The sequence below is a fragment of the Microtus oregoni genome, unplaced genomic scaffold (assembly GCF_018167655.1).
Source record: "Microtus oregoni isolate MIOR12 unplaced genomic scaffold, Mior012 000019F_ref0000042, whole genome shotgun sequence".
Taxonomy (NCBI): domain Eukaryota; kingdom Metazoa; phylum Chordata; class Mammalia; order Rodentia; family Cricetidae; genus Microtus; species Microtus oregoni.
Window position 1 is genome coordinate 4,684,748 of NW_024543078.1, and position 17,554 is coordinate 4,702,301.

At 59.1% G+C, this 17,554-nt stretch overlaps 2 protein-coding genes across 2 annotated transcripts; both read right to left on the reverse strand.

Moving 5' to 3' along the window:
• Nucleotides 1-1,424: 1,424 nt before the first annotated feature.
• On the reverse strand, nucleotides 1,425-11,488 carry Ncln (nicalin). Its single transcript, XM_041669719.1, has 14 exons — nucleotides 11,198-11,488; nucleotides 8,477-8,667; nucleotides 7,413-7,557; nucleotides 7,197-7,291; nucleotides 6,613-6,693; nucleotides 5,873-5,976; nucleotides 4,827-4,915; nucleotides 4,409-4,727; nucleotides 3,651-3,738; nucleotides 3,534-3,572; nucleotides 3,291-3,451; nucleotides 2,764-2,817; nucleotides 2,603-2,681; nucleotides 1,425-2,523 (listed from the first exon to the last, which is right to left on the reverse strand). The coding sequence occupies exons 1-14, from the start codon at nucleotides 11,379-11,381 to the stop codon at nucleotides 2,464-2,466; spliced, it is 1,689 nt and encodes a 562-aa protein (XP_041525653.1). The 5' UTR covers nucleotides 11,382-11,488; the 3' UTR covers nucleotides 1,425-2,463.
• A 1,946-nt stretch (nucleotides 11,489-13,434) lies between these two features.
• S1pr4 (sphingosine-1-phosphate receptor 4) lies at nucleotides 13,435-15,197 on the reverse strand. Its single transcript, XM_041669768.1, has one exon. The coding sequence runs from the start codon at nucleotides 14,872-14,874 to the stop codon at nucleotides 13,735-13,737; it is 1,140 nt and encodes a 379-aa protein (XP_041525702.1). The 5' UTR covers nucleotides 14,875-15,197; the 3' UTR covers nucleotides 13,435-13,734.
• Between the last annotated feature and the right edge of the window lie 2,357 nt (nucleotides 15,198-17,554).

A 17,554-nucleotide genomic window follows, 5' to 3' on the forward strand; every position in this document is an offset into this window, starting at 1 on the left:
GGGCTCAGGGGAGGAACAAACACCAGCACCCACGTCACCAGTCCCAACCTGGTTGAAACTGATGGTATCACCAGCACCCACCTGCCTGGCACAGTATAGGCATCTGTGGATGCCACAACAGCAGTGACTGACAACCTCTTTGCTATTGAGTTTTTGAAGCAAGGTCTAATGTAGCCCAGGCTGGTCCCAAATTTACTGTGTGGCCAAGGATGACCCAGAACTGATCCTACTTCCCCCACCTTGCCCAGACTGTCACTATCTAAAAGCAGCAGTAAACAGGTGGTGGTGCAGACCTGTCTTAGAAAGCTGAGGCAGGAGGATTGCCATGATGCCAGAGACTGCAATGACACACTTCCTCAGAAGCAGATGTTGGGGAGCTGGTGCCTGCCACAATGACCCGAGTTTGGATCCCCAGCACCCACATAAACAGTTGACATGGCAGGCACATGGAACCCCAGAGTTGTAGAGGCCAAAACAAGGGCCTGGCTCAGGGGTCAGAGGCCAAGTCAAAAGATAAGGTGGAGGGCCAGGTGGCAGCGACGCACGTCTTTAATCCCAGCACTCGGGAGGCAGAGGCAGGCAGATCTGTGTGAGTTTGAGCCCAACCTAGTCTACAGAGCTAGTTCCAGGACAGGCTCCAAAGACACAGAGAGACCTGTCTCGGGGGGGAGGGAAGCAAACAAAAGATAAGGTGGAGGACTGGCAAGAGGGCCCAGTGGGTAAGGTGCTTGCTGCCATTCCCGACAACCTGAGTTCCATCCCCAGGACCCGCAGGGAAGGAGAAAGAGGCCTGTGGCGGTCACCCCCCAGCAAGCACACATGCACATCCAGGGACACTCGCAAGCGGAGGCCCCTGGAGTCCATGACCCTGCAGAGGCAGAAAGCCAGATCTCAGTGCAGATTCACAACTGCTCAGCCCCAGGGGCCTCCCAATTCAGTGGTCAGGGTGTCATAGCGTCCCCTTCCCCTCTTGGGCTCAGGACCACAGCGCTAAGCCGCCCCATCGCACCAGCCCCAGGGCTTTGGCACAAGCCATGCCCTCTGCCTGAACCCAGACCCCCGCAGTCTGCTGGTCTGTGCCTCTGCAGCCAACCTGGGTCCGTTTCCCTCAACGTCCAGATGTGAGCAGCTGTCCATTCCATGCTGAGTGGACAGGACCCCAGCCTCACAGCAGCAGCTGAGCTGGGGTTTGTTGACTGACTACAAGACAGGGACTTGAGTGATGGGCAGAATTTGCAGTGACAGCCCCTGCTCCATGTGACATGTCCCCAGTCCTCATCCTCTGAGAACTTTCCCAGTGCCAGGAAGCAGTTGTCAGGGTGGGAAGGAAGGGGCTACAGTGGCCAGCAGGGCACTGGGCGGGCTGATGCTCCCATGAGCCCAGTGGGAACTCAGGTCCCTGAAGGCAGGGGCACCCACAGGCATGGTCCTTCAATATGGCTTTTATTTTCTAACCCACCAACTGCAGGCCGGCCGCCAGCCCAGCCCTGCCTGAGCAGAGGGAGGTGGCACATGCACCTTGTATCTTTGCCAGTGAGGGGTGGCACCGGCCTCAGACCCGTAACCAGCCACTGGGACGAGAGTGAAGAGGGCTGGACCCCAGCAGTCCATGGGGGAGGGGCGGGGCGAGAGTGCCGAGGGCCAGGGTGGCAGGCTGGCCCCTCTTGCCCTATGACACGAATGCCACCGGGGTGGCGGCCACTGCTGCTGCCAGGAAGAGGGTCTGGGTGGGCCAAGCCTCCACAGGTGCTGGAGGGATGCCAGGCGCTGGCCCCAGCTGCCCCTCCCGGCCTGACATCTCCCGGGTCATATTGCTATCGAATCGACTGCCCATGGCGTCCCTGAGGTCGACTGCCAGCGCTGACTCCTCCTCTCTCCCTCCTGTTGGCAGGGACACCTAGGGTGTGCTGGGCCTGGCTATTTCATCCCACACTGTGAGAGGGGCTGGGTCCCCAGAATTCATCACAGGCAGGGAAACTGAAGGGGAAGGGGGAAGGTGGAGAGACCTCAGGGCTGCAGGCTGCCACCTGGGGCCGTCTCCTGTCCTGTCCCCAGCACCTGGACCGGGGTGGCTCAGGCCCAGCTGGAGAACCAGGTGGGTCCAGGGGTGGCTGAGGTGGCAACAGGCAGAGGGAAAGGTAGGCTGGGAACAACAGGGAGCCATAGGCGGGTGCTAGTCAGCGCCAGGAGAGGTGGCCTGGTCCTGGGCACCTCTGATGGGCCACAGGAGGGGGTGAGGAGCAGGCTGCTAGGACCCAGCCAAGCGTATGGCCCTTCAGTGCATGTGGCCCAGGGGGCCATCTGTCCCATTGGGCTCATCTGCAGGTGGGCGGGGTTCTCCACCAAGGAAGTTCAAGGAGACGGGGAGAAGTCCCTGCATCCTAGTGAACTCCGGTTCAGTCTGGCTGCGTGGGTGCCCATGCATGGGCCGGTCCCTCCTGGGCCGCCTGTCCACAGCTGTCGTCACTGGGCCTTGGCTTTGAGCAGCAGTCTCTGCACAGTCTTGTAGAGCACGTGGAAGTGCTGTGGGGGACACAGCACATTAGGGACAGGGACACCAGAGAGCCACCTTGCCCCCCAGGTTCCCTGCACAGCAGCTCACCTGGACAGCTGTGTATGCCATGCCAAGGTATGCCCCGATGCACACAGCCAGCAGCAGGTCAAAGATGGCTGGTTTGACCCTGAAGGACAGTCCGTGGGGTCAAGGATGCAGAATGGTCACCCCAACAGACTGCGGTCCCTTTGCTCCAGCCCACCACTCACCTGTAGGCATTCATCACCTGCTTAAGCTGATCGTAGAAGACAAACTCGGGGTCCCTGCCGAGAAACAGCCCTACTCAGTGCTTCTCCCTGGCTGAGGCTCCATCTCAGAGGCCCCCATGGGAGGCTGCTGCAGGAGTATGACGGGTTTGAGGCTTGCCCAGACTACATATCAACAGCTCAATTCAGAAAGCAAAAAATATTTTTGCATGTGTTTTTTGTTATTGTTTGAGACAGGGTCTCACTGTGTAGCCCTGGCTATCCTGGAACTCACTCTGTAGCCCAGGCTGGCCTCAAACTCACAGAGATCCTCCTGCCTCTGCCTCCTGAAAGCTAGGGTTAAAGGTGTGCGCCACTACCGCCTGGCTTAAAGATATTTTTTAAATAGTTGAGAAAAGGACTAGAAACTTCCCTGCCTGGGAAGTCTTTCTAGGGAAGGATGCAGCCCAGGCCTGGTGTCCACGCTGTCCCTTGGCCTGTCCCCCTCGCTGAGGACAAGGTAAGGCCACAGGGACGGCGTCTGCTCTCACCGCTTGTCAGCCTTCACGTGGTGCTGCCGCACGTCCTTCAGGTAGCGGCTCAGAAAGTGCTCCAGTGTACTCAGGAACGTCCCGTCCTTGTCCAGCAGCTGCGCGGCCCGCGGCTGGTTGGTGAGCCAGTCCATCACTGAGTCCAGCTGCTCCTGCTGGACCTGCGAGGGCCAGGTGCAGGCTGGGGTCACGCAGGGGTCACAGCAGTGGTCCCCAGGGTCCCACCCCATGCCCACACTTTACCATCTGCTCCGTGAACACTGGCATGTCCGGGGGAGTCCCCTGCAGAGGGAAGGGACAGGGTGAGGCAGCCCAGAAGGGCTGTGTGCACCAGGCCAGGGCCAGGACCAGACGGCCTACCTTCTCCGTTAGGTTGTAGATAACCCGTGTCAGGGCCTCAGCAATGATCCGCGTGTTCCGCGTTAGCGTCTTGGAGTCCACCCGAGCCCTTGAGAACACAGGGATAGGTTCTTCAGATAGGGCATGCTGTCCCTGGTGCCTGGGCTCTGGGGTGGCTGGCCACAGGGACCATGTAAGGAGTGTGTCTGACCATGGACACCCCACAGGGCAGCCACGGCCCAGTGTGGTGGGAGAGCTGAGGCATGGTGTGGGGACAGTGCAGCACCTGCAGGATCCAGGACGTCCTGCAGGGAATGGTCACCTCAAGGCTCGCGAGGGGGTGGACAAGTGACCTTCCTTCAACCCATCAGCCAGCATGAGCGGCTCCAGGTGTGTGACCAGCTGCTGCCCTCCCAGACCGCTCCTAACTCCCAGCCCCACCCTCGCCCTGGACAAGCACCCACTCTGCTCCACGTGGTCACACAGCTGTGGCCAGCCCATGGAAAGTTCCAGAAGATGGCTCTTTTCCCCCTCATGAGCAGCAACTCTTGCCCCAACCCAGTTTTCTTCTTGGAACGGGATAAAAGGTGCCCCCTACAGAAGGTTCTAGAAGGAAGCCCCAGAGAAGAGCCTAGGATCTAGCCCCCACAGAAGGCATTATACAAGATGCCACCATCCCTCCCTTCCACGGAAGATTCTAGGTGTCCCACCAAAGAGCGCCCCATGGAAGGTACCAGGAAAGACCTGGAAAGTGGCTTGTCTCCCGGGCGCCCACTCACCGCACATCCATGATGCTGCTGCGTGGCCCCGCACGGTGGCTCTCCAGGTGCGACAGCGTGAAGGCGGGCAGCCTGCGGATGGCAAAGCGCTCATGCTCCCAGGCCAGCACGTCGTCCGCCAGGTTGATCTTCTTATGCACCATGGAGAAGCTGACGTCAGGGAACTGGTGTGTGGCCACTGTCTCCAGCTCACGCAGGAAGGCATGCTGTAGCGTCCCCTCCCGAGGTGGCTTAGACACATGCAGGCGCAGGTGGCTGCCGCGGCCCACAGTGTCCAGACAGAGCACGAAGGCTACATTATCCTGCAGAAGGCTGGAGTCTGCAGGACAGGCATGTGTCAGGGGCGTGAGGCCCCCCCAACCCAGACTCGGCCCCGCTGGGCCCTGCCCAGCGGCCCACCCACCCAGGCCCCACTCACCTGTGTGGTCCAGGCTGTCCTCCAGCCATCGCTTGGTGCCCTGGTAGTTGAACTTGCCTCCTCCTGATGCGAAGAAGAGGAGGTTGTACCTGCGAGTGCGGGTGTCACGGGACGTGGTCAGGCCACAGGTCCCTGACTGGGCACATGGAAACCCCAGATCTCTCCAGACCTACCACCAGGTGACACACCCTACACCACCCCAGGGAATCCCCAAATAGGAGTCATATGTGTCCCGAATGTTACAGAGGGAGGCCACTGAGGACACTCACGTCAAGGAGCCTGGACTAGCACTCCATCCCCAGACCCCCACGTTCCCAGATGCCAGTGGCCAGCTGCCCACCTTGACTAGAAGGACCCTGAGCCACACAGGTGCCCCACACCCTCACCTGCTTGGGAACCACAGCCAAGCTGCCCAGTGATGACACACAGGGCAGTCACTGAGCCCAGGTTGTTCCTGGCCCATACTACTGACTGGCCACTGTCACATAGGGCTGTCAAACCAGTCAGGACTGGTGCAGGCCATGAGGGCCTGGGGTGAGCAAAAACACAGCTGCCTCGTGGCGGTAAGGAAGGGACAAGGCAACCCCCATGTATTGACTGAAGCTGCCCTGTGACAGAGGAGACTGAGAACTGGCACACTGGCTGCCACTCTCAGGGCCACCCTGTGTGCCCAGCTCACAAATGTCAAAGTGGCTCTCACGTGACCAGCCCTGCAGCCAACCCTGCGTGGCACCTCAGGACACACGTGGCTGTCACAGTGTGGGCATGGATTCCCACAGAGCCCCACCCAGGAACATCCTGGTACAGAGCCGAGATTGGCTGCAGTCATTCCTGGACAGGTCCAGCCCTTCTGGGAACGGCAGCATCTGGTGTGGGATGTAGTGGGGTCACCTGAGGACCGCCCCATCTGGTGTGGGATGGATAGTGGGGTCACCTGAGGACCGCCCCATCTGGTGTGGGGTGGATAGTGGGGTCACCTGAGGACCACCCCATCTGGTGTGGGATGTATGGGGTCACCTGAGGACCGCCCCACAGCTGGCACTCACGCTGCATGTGTGCGCTTGTGCGTGTAGAGGCGTGAGAAGAGGCGAGCCAGCTCCAGTAGCACGGAGACGCCACTGCCGTTCGAATCGGCGCCCAGCGACAGCCACTGTGGGCAGAGGACCTGTTGGTTACGCCTCCTGCAGGCCAGGCCCGTCCATGAGGTGCCAAGCCTCATGTGGAGCACAACCAGGTAGAAGGGAGACGTGAACACCCACGGGGAGGAATGTGGTGGCCACCCCTTTAACCGCAGCCCAGGAGGCTAGGGAAGGGGGATCTCTCAGTTCAGGACAGCCAGAGCTCTCAGAGAGCCCATGACCAACAAAGGGAAGTCAGGGGCGCTGGGGCCAGTCTGCCCTTGGAGGCTGGGGACCTGGTGGCACTGTAGCCCAGTGTGGTGGTTTGCATAAGAACGGCCCCCAGAGGGTCATATGTCTTTGGCACTACTTGAGAGGAACAAGGAGTGGTCCTTGGGGAAGGAAGTGTGTCACTGAGGGTGGGCTGTGAGGTGTCGAAAGCCCAGCCCAGGCTCAGTTACTCTTCCAGCGACACACCTGCTGGCCGCCATGATGGACAACTGTATGCGAGCCCCAATTAAATGCAGCTGCTGAGGTCACCATGGGTCAGACATTCGGAGTCCCACACTGCATCACCCAACATGTTGGTGCCTGGAGCAGCTGGCAGCCCCTGCCTTGCTTGCCTGAGGTGTCTCTGTCCCTTCTTGAACTGCACACCAGGTACTTACCGGGGCCACGCCAAAGGCGTCGTAGTGAGCCACGATGACAATGGTGGGGAGGTCCTCACCTCCCAGCCCTGTCAGCCGTCCCTGTGGAGAGACGATGGAGCGATGGTTCCGGGTGCTTCCCAAGGGTCACCCTGGTATGCTGTGAGCCTTTTCCCTTAGGGCAGGCACAGGTCATGCTGACTCACTAATGGACAAGAGCACAAACCATTTGGCCCAGGATGGGGGCGTACAGCGAGGCTGTCCCTGCCCAAATCTTGAGGCCTTCACAGCCTGCTCATCCCATGACAGCAGCAGTGGGGACGCTGCAGATGCTCCCGCAGTCTGTCCTGCAGCCTGACCCACCACCGTCCCAAGTTCTGTGCCCCCAACCCAGAACTCTAAATAGGGGGGTTCGTTTATTAAAGAGGGGTCTCCTGTATACCAGGCCAGCATCAAACTCACTATGCAGCCATGGATGCCTCAGTCTCCCAGGTGGTGCTACCAGGCCTGATTTCTGTGGTGCTGGGCGAGTTCCTGGGTCTCCACCACCCCTGGCGTGCCGGAGAGGCAGAGGCATGCCTGGACCTGAGAGTCAGGGCACTCACCTCTACGCTGGTGATCAGCCAGTCGCTCACCGCCTGGCTCTGGGCTCCGCTGGTCACCATCTGGAAACCGTTGGCCGTGGCCGTGTGCAGCAGCACTGGGGACAGAAGGGACGAGTCACTTGGGCCCACAGCTGGGGTGGATACTGCGAACACAGAGGCCCAAGACAGCCCCAGCCGCCACGGAGACACATCACACCCTCTGGTAGCCTGGCTCACCTTCAGCGGCGGAGGCAGAGCCCTGAGAGGCAGAGGCAGCCTGGGTCTGCTCATAGATGGACAGCAGGGCCTCATCCTCCACGGCAAAATACACAGGGACCACGGTCTCCATGGCCAGCATCTCGGGCTCAATCTCCATGAATTGCTGTGGGGAGGACATGCACTCAGGAGACCTGGCCACCCCTGGAGTACATGCACTCAGGAGACAGGGCCACCCCTGGAGTACATGCACTCAGGAGACAGGGCCACCCCTGGAGGACATGCACTCAGGAGACAGGACCACCCCTGGAGTGTATGCACTCAGGAGACAGGGCCACCCCTGGAGTGTATGCACTCAGGAGACCTGGCCACCCCTGGAGTACATGCACTCAGGAGACAGGGCCACCCCTGGAGGACATGCACTCAGGAGACCTGGCCACCCCTGGAGTGTATGCACTCAGGAGACAGGGCCACCCCTGGAGTACATGCACTCAGGAGACAGGGCCACCCCTGGAGTGTATGCACTCAGGAGACAGGGCCACCCCTGGAGTACATGCACTCAGGAGACAGGACCATCCCTGGAGTACATGCACTCAGGAGACAGGACCATCCCTGGAGTACATGCACTCAGGAGACAGGGCCACCCCTGGAGTGTATGCACTCAGGAGACAGGGCCACCCCTGGAGTGTATGCACTCAGGAGACAGGGCCACCCCTGGAGTGTATGCACTCAGGAGACAGGGCCACCCCTGGAGTACATGCACTCAGGAGACAGGGCCACCCCTGGAGTGTATGCACTCAGGAGACAGGGCCACCCCTGGAGTGTATGCACTCAGGAGACAGGGCCACCCCTGGAGTGTATGCACTCAGGAGACAGGGCCACCCCTGGAGTACATGCACTCAGGAGACCTGGCCATCCCTGGAGTGGCTCCCCCACCTCAGCCCGTTCTTAATGGCAGAGTACACAGCCGAGTGTCCTCAGGGACAAGAAACCTTCTTCAGATGCAGAAGGGCAAAGCAAGCGGCCCAAAGACACACTCCAGATGCAACCTGAGGAGCAAGCGTGGGATAGTGGTACAGGCTCACCCGGACAACATCCTGGGGCACAGCGGCCATGGCCCGGGGGAGGATGATGACCACAGCGCCCGCTGATTGTCGCAAGGCCTTCTGGTAGTGCTCATAGGAAAAGTCCAGAAGCCGCATAAGCACACAGCGGCGGCTCAGCACGTCTGCGTCCACTGTGCGTGCCTCCGTGTTGAGCACTGCATTCCGTGTACCTGTGGGGGACACGGGGTCACAGCTGCAGGCCTCCCAGTGCATGGACACCATGTGGGGCCTCCACAACCAGCACACAGGCTGTGGGGTGTGGCTCTTAGGAGACAGACACGGGACACCTGCCAGTCAGGGAAGGGCCAGCTGGGCCTTTAGGGGTCTGTACTGCATAGGCCAGAGGCGAATGGCCATGGACCTCAGGTCAGTGGGCAGCTCCCTCAGGAACCAGAGCCCCCTAGGTCCTGGGACCCACTTACATCCCGATTGGGTGGAGTAATACAAATCAGATGCTTCATAAACGCTCAACTGCTACCCACTAGGGTGACGGCAGGCGGCACCCTGGACGCACATGGCCAGAAGGGGGCAGTGAATGACTACACAGGTCATGGGTCACAGCTCAGTGAAGAGGGTACTTGATCCTGGTGGGGCATCTAGGGCGGTCACCTGGATACCGACACCCACATTACACCAAGGCCCAAGTGTCAAAGGGATGCACTGGCCGGGTCAAGGACAGTTCACGTGTGACTGACCCGAAACATGGGGTGATGGGGACTTGCGCTCACAAGTTGACATGTGGGACCTACAGGCTCTGGCCCAGCTGGGCCCTGCTCTCCCTGTCCAGGAATGCACAGTATGGGGGCGGGGAGAAGGCAGAGCCGGCCAGGGACCCCAGACACCCTGCTCCCCCCCGGATCTCGCACAACTATGGGGATCCTATTACAGGGAGAAATAACACCTCTCCCTCTTTAACCTGCTCCGGGTCGGAGGGTGGTTCAGATGCCAGCTCTTCCTCGAGGTCCCTACAGTGTCCCCAAGAAGGCCAGGAGCTACAGCCGGGCAGCACTGGTGACAAGGAGCCCCAGTGGGCAGTGCTGCCCATGCACCAGCCCCCAGGAACCCCAAAACCCGCCGTGCTCCCCACAGAAGGACGGCCAGGCCCCCGTGACCCATCCCCGCAGTTCAGCCCTCTAATGACATTAGGTGGCCCAGGGATGCCAGGAAGGCAGGCATGTCATGCCCCATGGCTGGCTTGTCAGCTCAGTGGTGTCAGTGACCGAGTGTCAATAAAACTTTATCCACAAGTGCAGGGGAGGCCAAGCTTCATTAGTTGGCTCCAGGCTTGTGGAGATGTAACTCAGGGTCACCGAGCCACTAGGGAGGCAGACAAGACACGGAAGTCCTGTCCCAACCCCACGCTGACAAGAAGGCAGGTCCCAAGGAGGCCAGAGTCCACAGAAGGAGGGATGGTGGTCTGGTCACGCCCTACCATGAACCTCCCTCATGCCAGTGTCATTTATTTCTCAACAAAGACCCAGGGGAAGTTGGGTAAGGTGAGCGTCAATGAGGCTGCAAAGCAGCTTGGAGCTGAGGGGAGCCCAAGGGACTTACGCAGGGTTTCTCAAGACCTGCTCTGGCTGGTTGTCTCATCGTGGGCTCCCAGAGGTGCAGACAGGGTGCAGGAGCCCCACAGTTCGTATTCAGCCAAGGAAAGACGGCCACGTTAGGTGTGCGGTCCACTGAGGACACAAGTTCATTCACACTCCAGCTCAGCTAAGGGGCTGATGCAGGCTGTGGGTGTGTGAGCCGGGCATGGACATAAGTACTCTAGGAACTGCCCTCTGGACCCTGGAATGCTCTGGAATGACTCTAGAGGCCAAGGAGCTATGCTGCCCAGCTTGGTAGCCACTGGCTCCATGTGGCCATTCAGAGGTACCCTACTGTAGACAGTTTTGCTGGTGACACTTCACAAAATGTCAGGTCACAAGCAACTTCAACACCTGGGACACCTGACCAACCACCTACTCTGGCCCTGTTGACCTTGACCCTATGGTGCCCTGGAAGGCAAGTCATTGTTTTAGAACACTACTGTTCTCAGCCTTGCAAGGCACAGGACAGGCACTGGCCTCCACCCACTCCGGGATCCCCAAGTAGGGGCAGCCACATGACACCCCCTCCCAAAATGCAACGTTCCTTTAAAGAGAAATAACGTAATTCCTGGCACAAGGGCCCATAGGGTTCGCATAGAGAGGCATGGACCCAGGCTGGCACACACAAGGGGGACCCGGCCTTGACGCTCAGGGACACACTAAGCATCAAGGCTGGAAGGCGAACTAAAGACCAGAGGGTTCTAGAAGTTCAGATACCACAGGCAGCAAAAGGGAGGCTTTGAGAGACCCAAGACACAGGCGTGAGGACAGAGAACCTGGGGAACCCTGGCAAGGGGCGGTGCTGTAGGAACCAAGGCCCCGGGGGCTCCCAGGACAGTAGGCCTGGGGTAACCAGTGACAGAGAAGGGATCAGGGTGACGGGAGATCAAGAAGAGGCGAGAATCCGGGTGACAGGAATCAGTATGACAGCAGGGGCCTGAAGGGACAGGGAGGAGTGGGGTTGCCAGGAAGGGATCACTATGACAGTGGGAGACGGGGAAACAGTCGGGGATCCCCGGCATGACAGTGGGGAGATCGCGGTGACGGGGGAGCGGTGAGGCAGTGGGGGGGATGGCGACGACAGGGGACGGGGTCAGGGGTCGCGCACCGTACGGCTGGCCCTGCAGGTCGTACTGCTGCATGCGGTACACGGTGAACTCGTGCGCGGCGTCGGCGGCGGGCAGCGGCGGCGCCACGAGCAGCAGCACGGCGGGCAGAAAGACGATGAAGCCGAGCGGCAGGCACGACGCCTTTAGCACGTTCTCCAGCACCTCGCCCGCTTCCTCCAGCATTCCGGCAGGCGGCAGGCCGCAAAGGCAGCGGCGGCGGTGGCTGATGGCGACGGGAAGCGGCCAGGGATTCGCGGACTCAACTCGGCATGGGCGGCCGCTGAGGTCCTTCGGGCAGAGCCACAGACAGCCCGCGGCTGTCCAAGGGTCCTTTGGGCAGCGCTGTGGACGGCTCTGAGTGCCGCACCGCCTGCCGGGAAATGTAGTCTTTCATGTGAGCTATAGACACCACCACCACCACCACCACCACCACCACCCCCCGCACGCGGGGGATTCCTGGGAGTTGTAGGCACACTGAGACTCGTGCTAAGGCTTCTAGGGCGCAGTAGTAGTCATTGAGCGCGGAGCACTCTGGGAGTTGTAGTCCCGCTGTGGCGCGCCCCGGACGAAGGTATGGCGGACATAACTTCTGAACTCATAAGCTCAAAGTGGCAAAACACCGAGAGTTTAAAAAGCTATTAAAAGTCATTTTCAGTAAAGCTTGCTTAAGCCGTGTGTTTGGAGTCGTTAACAAGAAGGACGATCAACCGAAAGTGCAGGACGTGACCTTGCGACCCGGAAGGAAGTGGAGGGGGGGGGGGCATGAGAAAGTGCCCGGCTGGTGCCTTGTTCTCCTGGGACGTGGGATGATAGGAACTGGTGTCGCTCAGTCTCTGTGAAAGGGGATGGAGTTAAAATGAGCAAAAAAAAAAGCAGATGTGAAACTTAATGGGTGCTCAGATCTTCGTCTTGTAAGTTCCTAGAGCACAAGACATCCAGTGGGTGTCTGCATTCTGAAGTGAATGAATGAAAAGATGTCTCTCTATATATTCGTGCCGGGCATTGATGGCGCACGCCTTTAATCCCAGCACTCCGGAGGCAGGGACAGATGGATCTCTGTGAGTTCGAGGCCAGCCTGGTCTGCAAAGCAAGTTCCAGGACAGGCTCCAAAGCTACACAGAGAAACCCTGTCTCAAAACAGAAATAAATAGATAAATAAAATTTGTAGCAAGTGGCAAGGTTAGGTAAGGCAGGAAATTGGCACAGGCTTTAGTGGCGTTGGGAAGATAGCTATGACAATAATGGAACCAGCTGATGGTGGGGAGGTCTTTATTATTCCTATTCATATTTGGGACACATTGAACCTAAAAGTTTTGGTTTTCCTATTGCAAATTCAAATTTAATTTTGGAGTACTAAATAAGGCTATGGGATTTGACCAGTCCCATAAGGTAGGGTAATTTAAGGTTTGGGTAATTTAAGGTGTGAATTAAAATTATTTGTCAAAAAATAATAAAATTGTCACTCACACCTCTAGGAATACAATAAACAAGAAATAAATGACCAAACACTGCTACCCACCCACCAGCAGACACGGGGAAGAATTAAGTGTGGGAACTGGCGTGAGCTGAGTTTGAGTCAGGTCTTCAGTAGGCACTTGGTAAGCGCTGGCCTTAGAAGAACATGTGCTGGCCTTGTCCCTGAGAGTGATTGCTCTGCAACAAATGGATGCCAAGTGTATACCAAGCCCCATGCTAAGCACCAAGGACACAAACCACTGGAGTTAAAAGTGTGGAAAAGTCAACAGATGTGTGCCCCGAACTGAGTGACAATCACTGTCGTCCTTAGAGTCAGCACCGGTGAGACTCGGTTACAATACGCTGAGAAACCAAATGTGTAGGTTTCCTTCATTTTAATAACTCTCAGGCAGCCATGCGTGGCTCGAGGCTGCGCTTTTGCACAGTGGGTCCGCGGTCCCCTGTCACACACATCACCATAGTTCAGAAACGGAAGGGTGAGGCCACGGGGTTACTGGACCAGGTCAAGATATTGCCCCAGACCCGGGGTGGGCGGGTCAGTTCTTCCCACAACAACAGAGAAACTGACCTGATGGTGGGAGACCATGGGGGCGGGAGCCTGTCCCAATGGGGAAGTCATTGTGGAGAGAGATGATTGACAGGTGGTCTCCGGGGCCCCAAACGGGGCAGGCCCCCCATCTCAGCACACCCCCAAAGCCCACTAGAAATGACAAGGAGACTCGTTACAGCAGCCTCCCCCTTCCACCCCTACCCTCCCCCAACACGCACATGTGTGACTAAGAAGGAGCCACAGTGACCTGTCCTGTTGGTGAACTCGGACATGGTGTGTCCCCTTCACCTCCTGGTGAATGTGAGTCCAGACTGAGGCCCAGACCCACTGGATCTGGCTCGAGCCACTCTGCTCTGCCCAACATTCAGCACTGGCAGCTCCGTGCACAGACCCCAGGACCTGCTGGCATGTTCCCCCGTCATCATCAGGCCAGGATCGTGTCCAGTCCCTTCTCACCTCTCCCGGGAGGGCCTGTGCTGTGCTCGCCCTGGCAACTGGCCCGTCCATGCTCTAGACGCTCCGGACACTGGAAACGCTAGACAGCGGCTCGCGCATCCTGAAGCTGTGTGACCTGGAAGCCCGAAAACTGTCTCTGGTCCTCAGTGAACTGTCAGTGGTGGACGCACCGGACTGGACCTCGGTGATCCGAGTCAGGCAGTCACCAGGACCCCGCAGGCCCAACCAGAGACAGCCACAACAGAGGAAGGCCAGCACCGAGCGCTGCACCTCGCGGCTGCGAAAGGAGTAGATGAGGGGGTTGATGGCGGAGTTGAGCACCGCCAGGGCGAGGATCCAATCCATGCCACGCAGGTACTCCTGAGCCCAGACGTTGGAACCGAAGATGTCGGCCAGGAGCAAGCCGAACAAGGGACCCCAGCACACCACGAAGGCCACCAAGATCATCAGCACCGTGTTGAGCAGTCTGCGGGCCTTGCGGCGGGCCGGAGCCCGGGGGCACTTCTTCCCGTTGACCCGGACCACCCTAAAGATGGCCCCGTAGAGGCCCAGGATGGCCACCAGGATGAGGGCGAAGACCACCACGCAGAAGAGCACGTAGCCCTTGGAGTAGAGGGGCAGCAGGCTGGAGCAGCGCGGGAAGGCACACACGCAGTTCCAGCCCAGGAGGGGCAGCAGGCCCAGCGTGGCCGCCAGCAGCCAGCACAGCCCGATGCAGCCGTACACGCGGCTGGTCTTGGTGGCCCCGCTCTCGGCCACCCGCACCATGGTGGCGAAGCGCTCGCCGGCCGTGAAGAGCAAGCTGAAGGTGGACGCGGCCAGGGCCATGAAGAGGATGCCCTCCCGCAGGAACCAGTGCGCGGGGGACAGCTGGAAGGTGCGCGTCCCCGACAGCAGCACGTTGACCAGGTAGGCCAGGCCGGTGAGCAGGTCGCTCAGCGTGATGTTCAGCAGGCAGTAGTACACCCAGCAGCGAGACCGCATGCGAGTGGCGATGGCGGCCAGCACCACCGCGTTCTCCAGCACCACCAGGCAGCCCGCCGCCACCGACGGTCCCCGCAGCGTCCCCAGCCCGCCACCGTCCTCGGGTCCCCCGCGGCCGGCCAGCCGCCCACTGTGGTTGTAATGCAGGACGATGAGGAGGCTGTGACCGCTGGCCGCCAGCCGGTGACAAGACCAGGTGCTGATGTTCATGGCCTCCCCGGGGGACAGACTGACAGAGAGGCCCCGGGCAGGGTGGAGTCGCAGCCTGGCCTGGGTTTCCTGTTGTTTGAAATTTCCTGTTATGCTTAAGGTGCCCCCGGGTGGGTGGGGGTGAGGCCAGGGCAGGGAGGGGCATCCTGAGCAACGGTTGAGGGTGGCTGGGATGAGCCCTCTGGCACCCCCACCCCTGCCCAGTGTCCCCTCTTGTCCCAAGGATGGGAGGCTGTGCAGGAGAGATCGTCACTGTGGGACAATGGGTACCACCTGGCACCTTCCCAGTCCCAAGAACCGGCTGCTCCCAGCATGCTTGCATACAGCAGGGGCTTAATAAATGTCAGCCATACACAGACGGCCCATCCTGAGCCTTGTTACTGTGTGCAGCCAGGGAAATGCCACCAAAACACATTAAGTGTCACCGTGCCCAGCAGGGGCTTCAGACCGTTGTTTAGTTTGGTTTTTCGAGACAGGGTTTCTCTGTAGCTTTGGAGCCTGTCCTGGAACTCGCTCTGTAGACCAGGCTGGCCTTGAACTCACAGAGATCCGTCTGCCTCTGCCTCCTGAGTGCTGGGATTAAAGGCGTGCGCTATCACCACAGGGTGCTTCATAATTTCTAAAAAGTTTTCTTACATTTATTTGGTTTTTTCTATGGTATGTAGGATGCGCAGGTGCCACATCACAGGCAGAGGTGGCTGAGGTCAGAGGGCAGTTTACAGGAGAGGGTTCTCTCCTTCCACCCTCTGGGTCCCAGAACCGAACTCTGGTCCTTGCGGCTTGGCCACAAGCCTCTTTGTCCACGGAACGATTTTCTGGCGCTTACTTAATGTTTAGTGAACTCTTACATAGCAGGTGCCTAATCAGTGTCAGGTGTGTATACACAGAAGGTGTTTAATAAATGTGCATCCCAGCACTCAGGAGGCAGAGGCAGGGGATCTCTGTGAGTTCCAGGCCAGCCTGGTCTACAGAGTGAGTTCCAGCACAGCCAGGGCTACACAGCAAGACCAGTCTTGAAAAAACAAAACCAGGGCTGGAGAGATGGCTCAGCAGTTAAGAGCACAGGCTGTTCTTCCAGAGGTTCTGAGTTCAATTCCCAGCAACCACATGGTGGCTCACAACCATCTGTAATGAGGTCTGGTGCCCGCTTCTGGCTTACAAACAGAATACTGTATAAATAAATAAATAAATCTTTAAAAAAAGCCAAACAAATAAACAGTAATAATAATGAAGAATATGGGCCACCCATATATGTCACCCATTGGGGGAAAAAATTGTCACCCACACCCACTAGGTAATTGATGAAATTTTGTCGCCTGTAGCAGGGACACTTAGAAAACGTTTGTCACCCTTCCACACACAGCAAGTGCTTATTAAATGTCATCCAAACACAGTAGGCGCCTAATTAGCTAGCGAACACCTGTAACTCCCCGCAGCGCCGAGCTAGGAGGGGAAACTGAGGCCGCTGGCGGCGGCTGTGCTGTATCTGGTTGTTTAAATCATCGGGAGACCGCATCGGGTGCAGGGGAGGGATGGAGAAACGGGGTCCCCGCAGGGGCTGGGGTGGCTGTGATCCGCGACCACGGCCAGTGGGTGTCATTAGCCCTCAGCCCCGCAGGCCTGAGGCTGGAGGGAGAAGCGGGGGGGGGGGGGGGGGGTCCGGGAACGGGCGGGGAGGGACGGGGCGGGAGGGAGAAGAAGGAGTGGGGGGGCTTTCCGGTGTCCTGGGGGTCCCGGGAAGGGAAGGGCGGTGAGGGGGCAGAGACCCCACTTTCAACACCCCGCGTCCCGGAGGATCACCGCAGCCAGGGTCCCCTTGGAAAGGGTCGGGGCGGAAGACCGCGGAGGGGCGGGACCTAGCCTGGGTGTCAATCATAGGGGTTCGGTCAAACCCTGAGCCAGACCAGGATCCTATGCCCGATCCCAGGCTGGGCCCCTTCCCTGCGCCGAGCCCCTATCCCACCTGAGTGCAGCTCTCCCTCTGACCCGTGACCCACGTGAGGCCCAGACCCTGCCCGATGGCCTGGCCTCTTCGCACGAACTCCCAGCCCTGATCCCAGGACGGACCTTGAACCTGGCTAATCTCACACCCCACCGTGCTGAAGCTCGCCCTGGGTGAGACCCGGTTCCAAGCGGCAGCCTCGCCTCTGACCCGGCCTCTTGGCGGTGAGTTCAAGTCAGTCAGCCCTGAAGTGCTGTGCGCGGGAGGACTGAGCACAGCACCCTGCAGAGTGCTGACCAATCCCTCTGATGTTACGACGCAGTCCAAGCTTGCAAACCCGTGTTCCCCATGGCAGCTCTGGGGGTGCCCCGCAAAGATGAGTCCATGCTGTGTAGGTGCCATCTTCTTGTCCCGGACTCGCCCTGGAGACCGCGCTCTGGGCCCTTGTGTGGAAGGCAATTCTCCGAGGTGCACAAAGCAGAGCAGTGTCTGGCCCCACCCCTGCGCCCAGGTAAAGCCACGCCGTGTCCCAGAGTGGAGTACAATGCAGCTGTGTAACCGGGTGTGCGCCGGGGAGCTGCAGAGAGAATTCAGTCGGTAATGTGTCTCCGTGGGACCCGCATCCGGATCCCAGGACCCCCGAGAACAGCCAAGCTGTAACCCCAGTGGTCGGGAGCCAGAGAAGGGGGCTCAGTTCTACATTCCCATCTATCGCGGTGATGTAACCCGGGGTTGGGT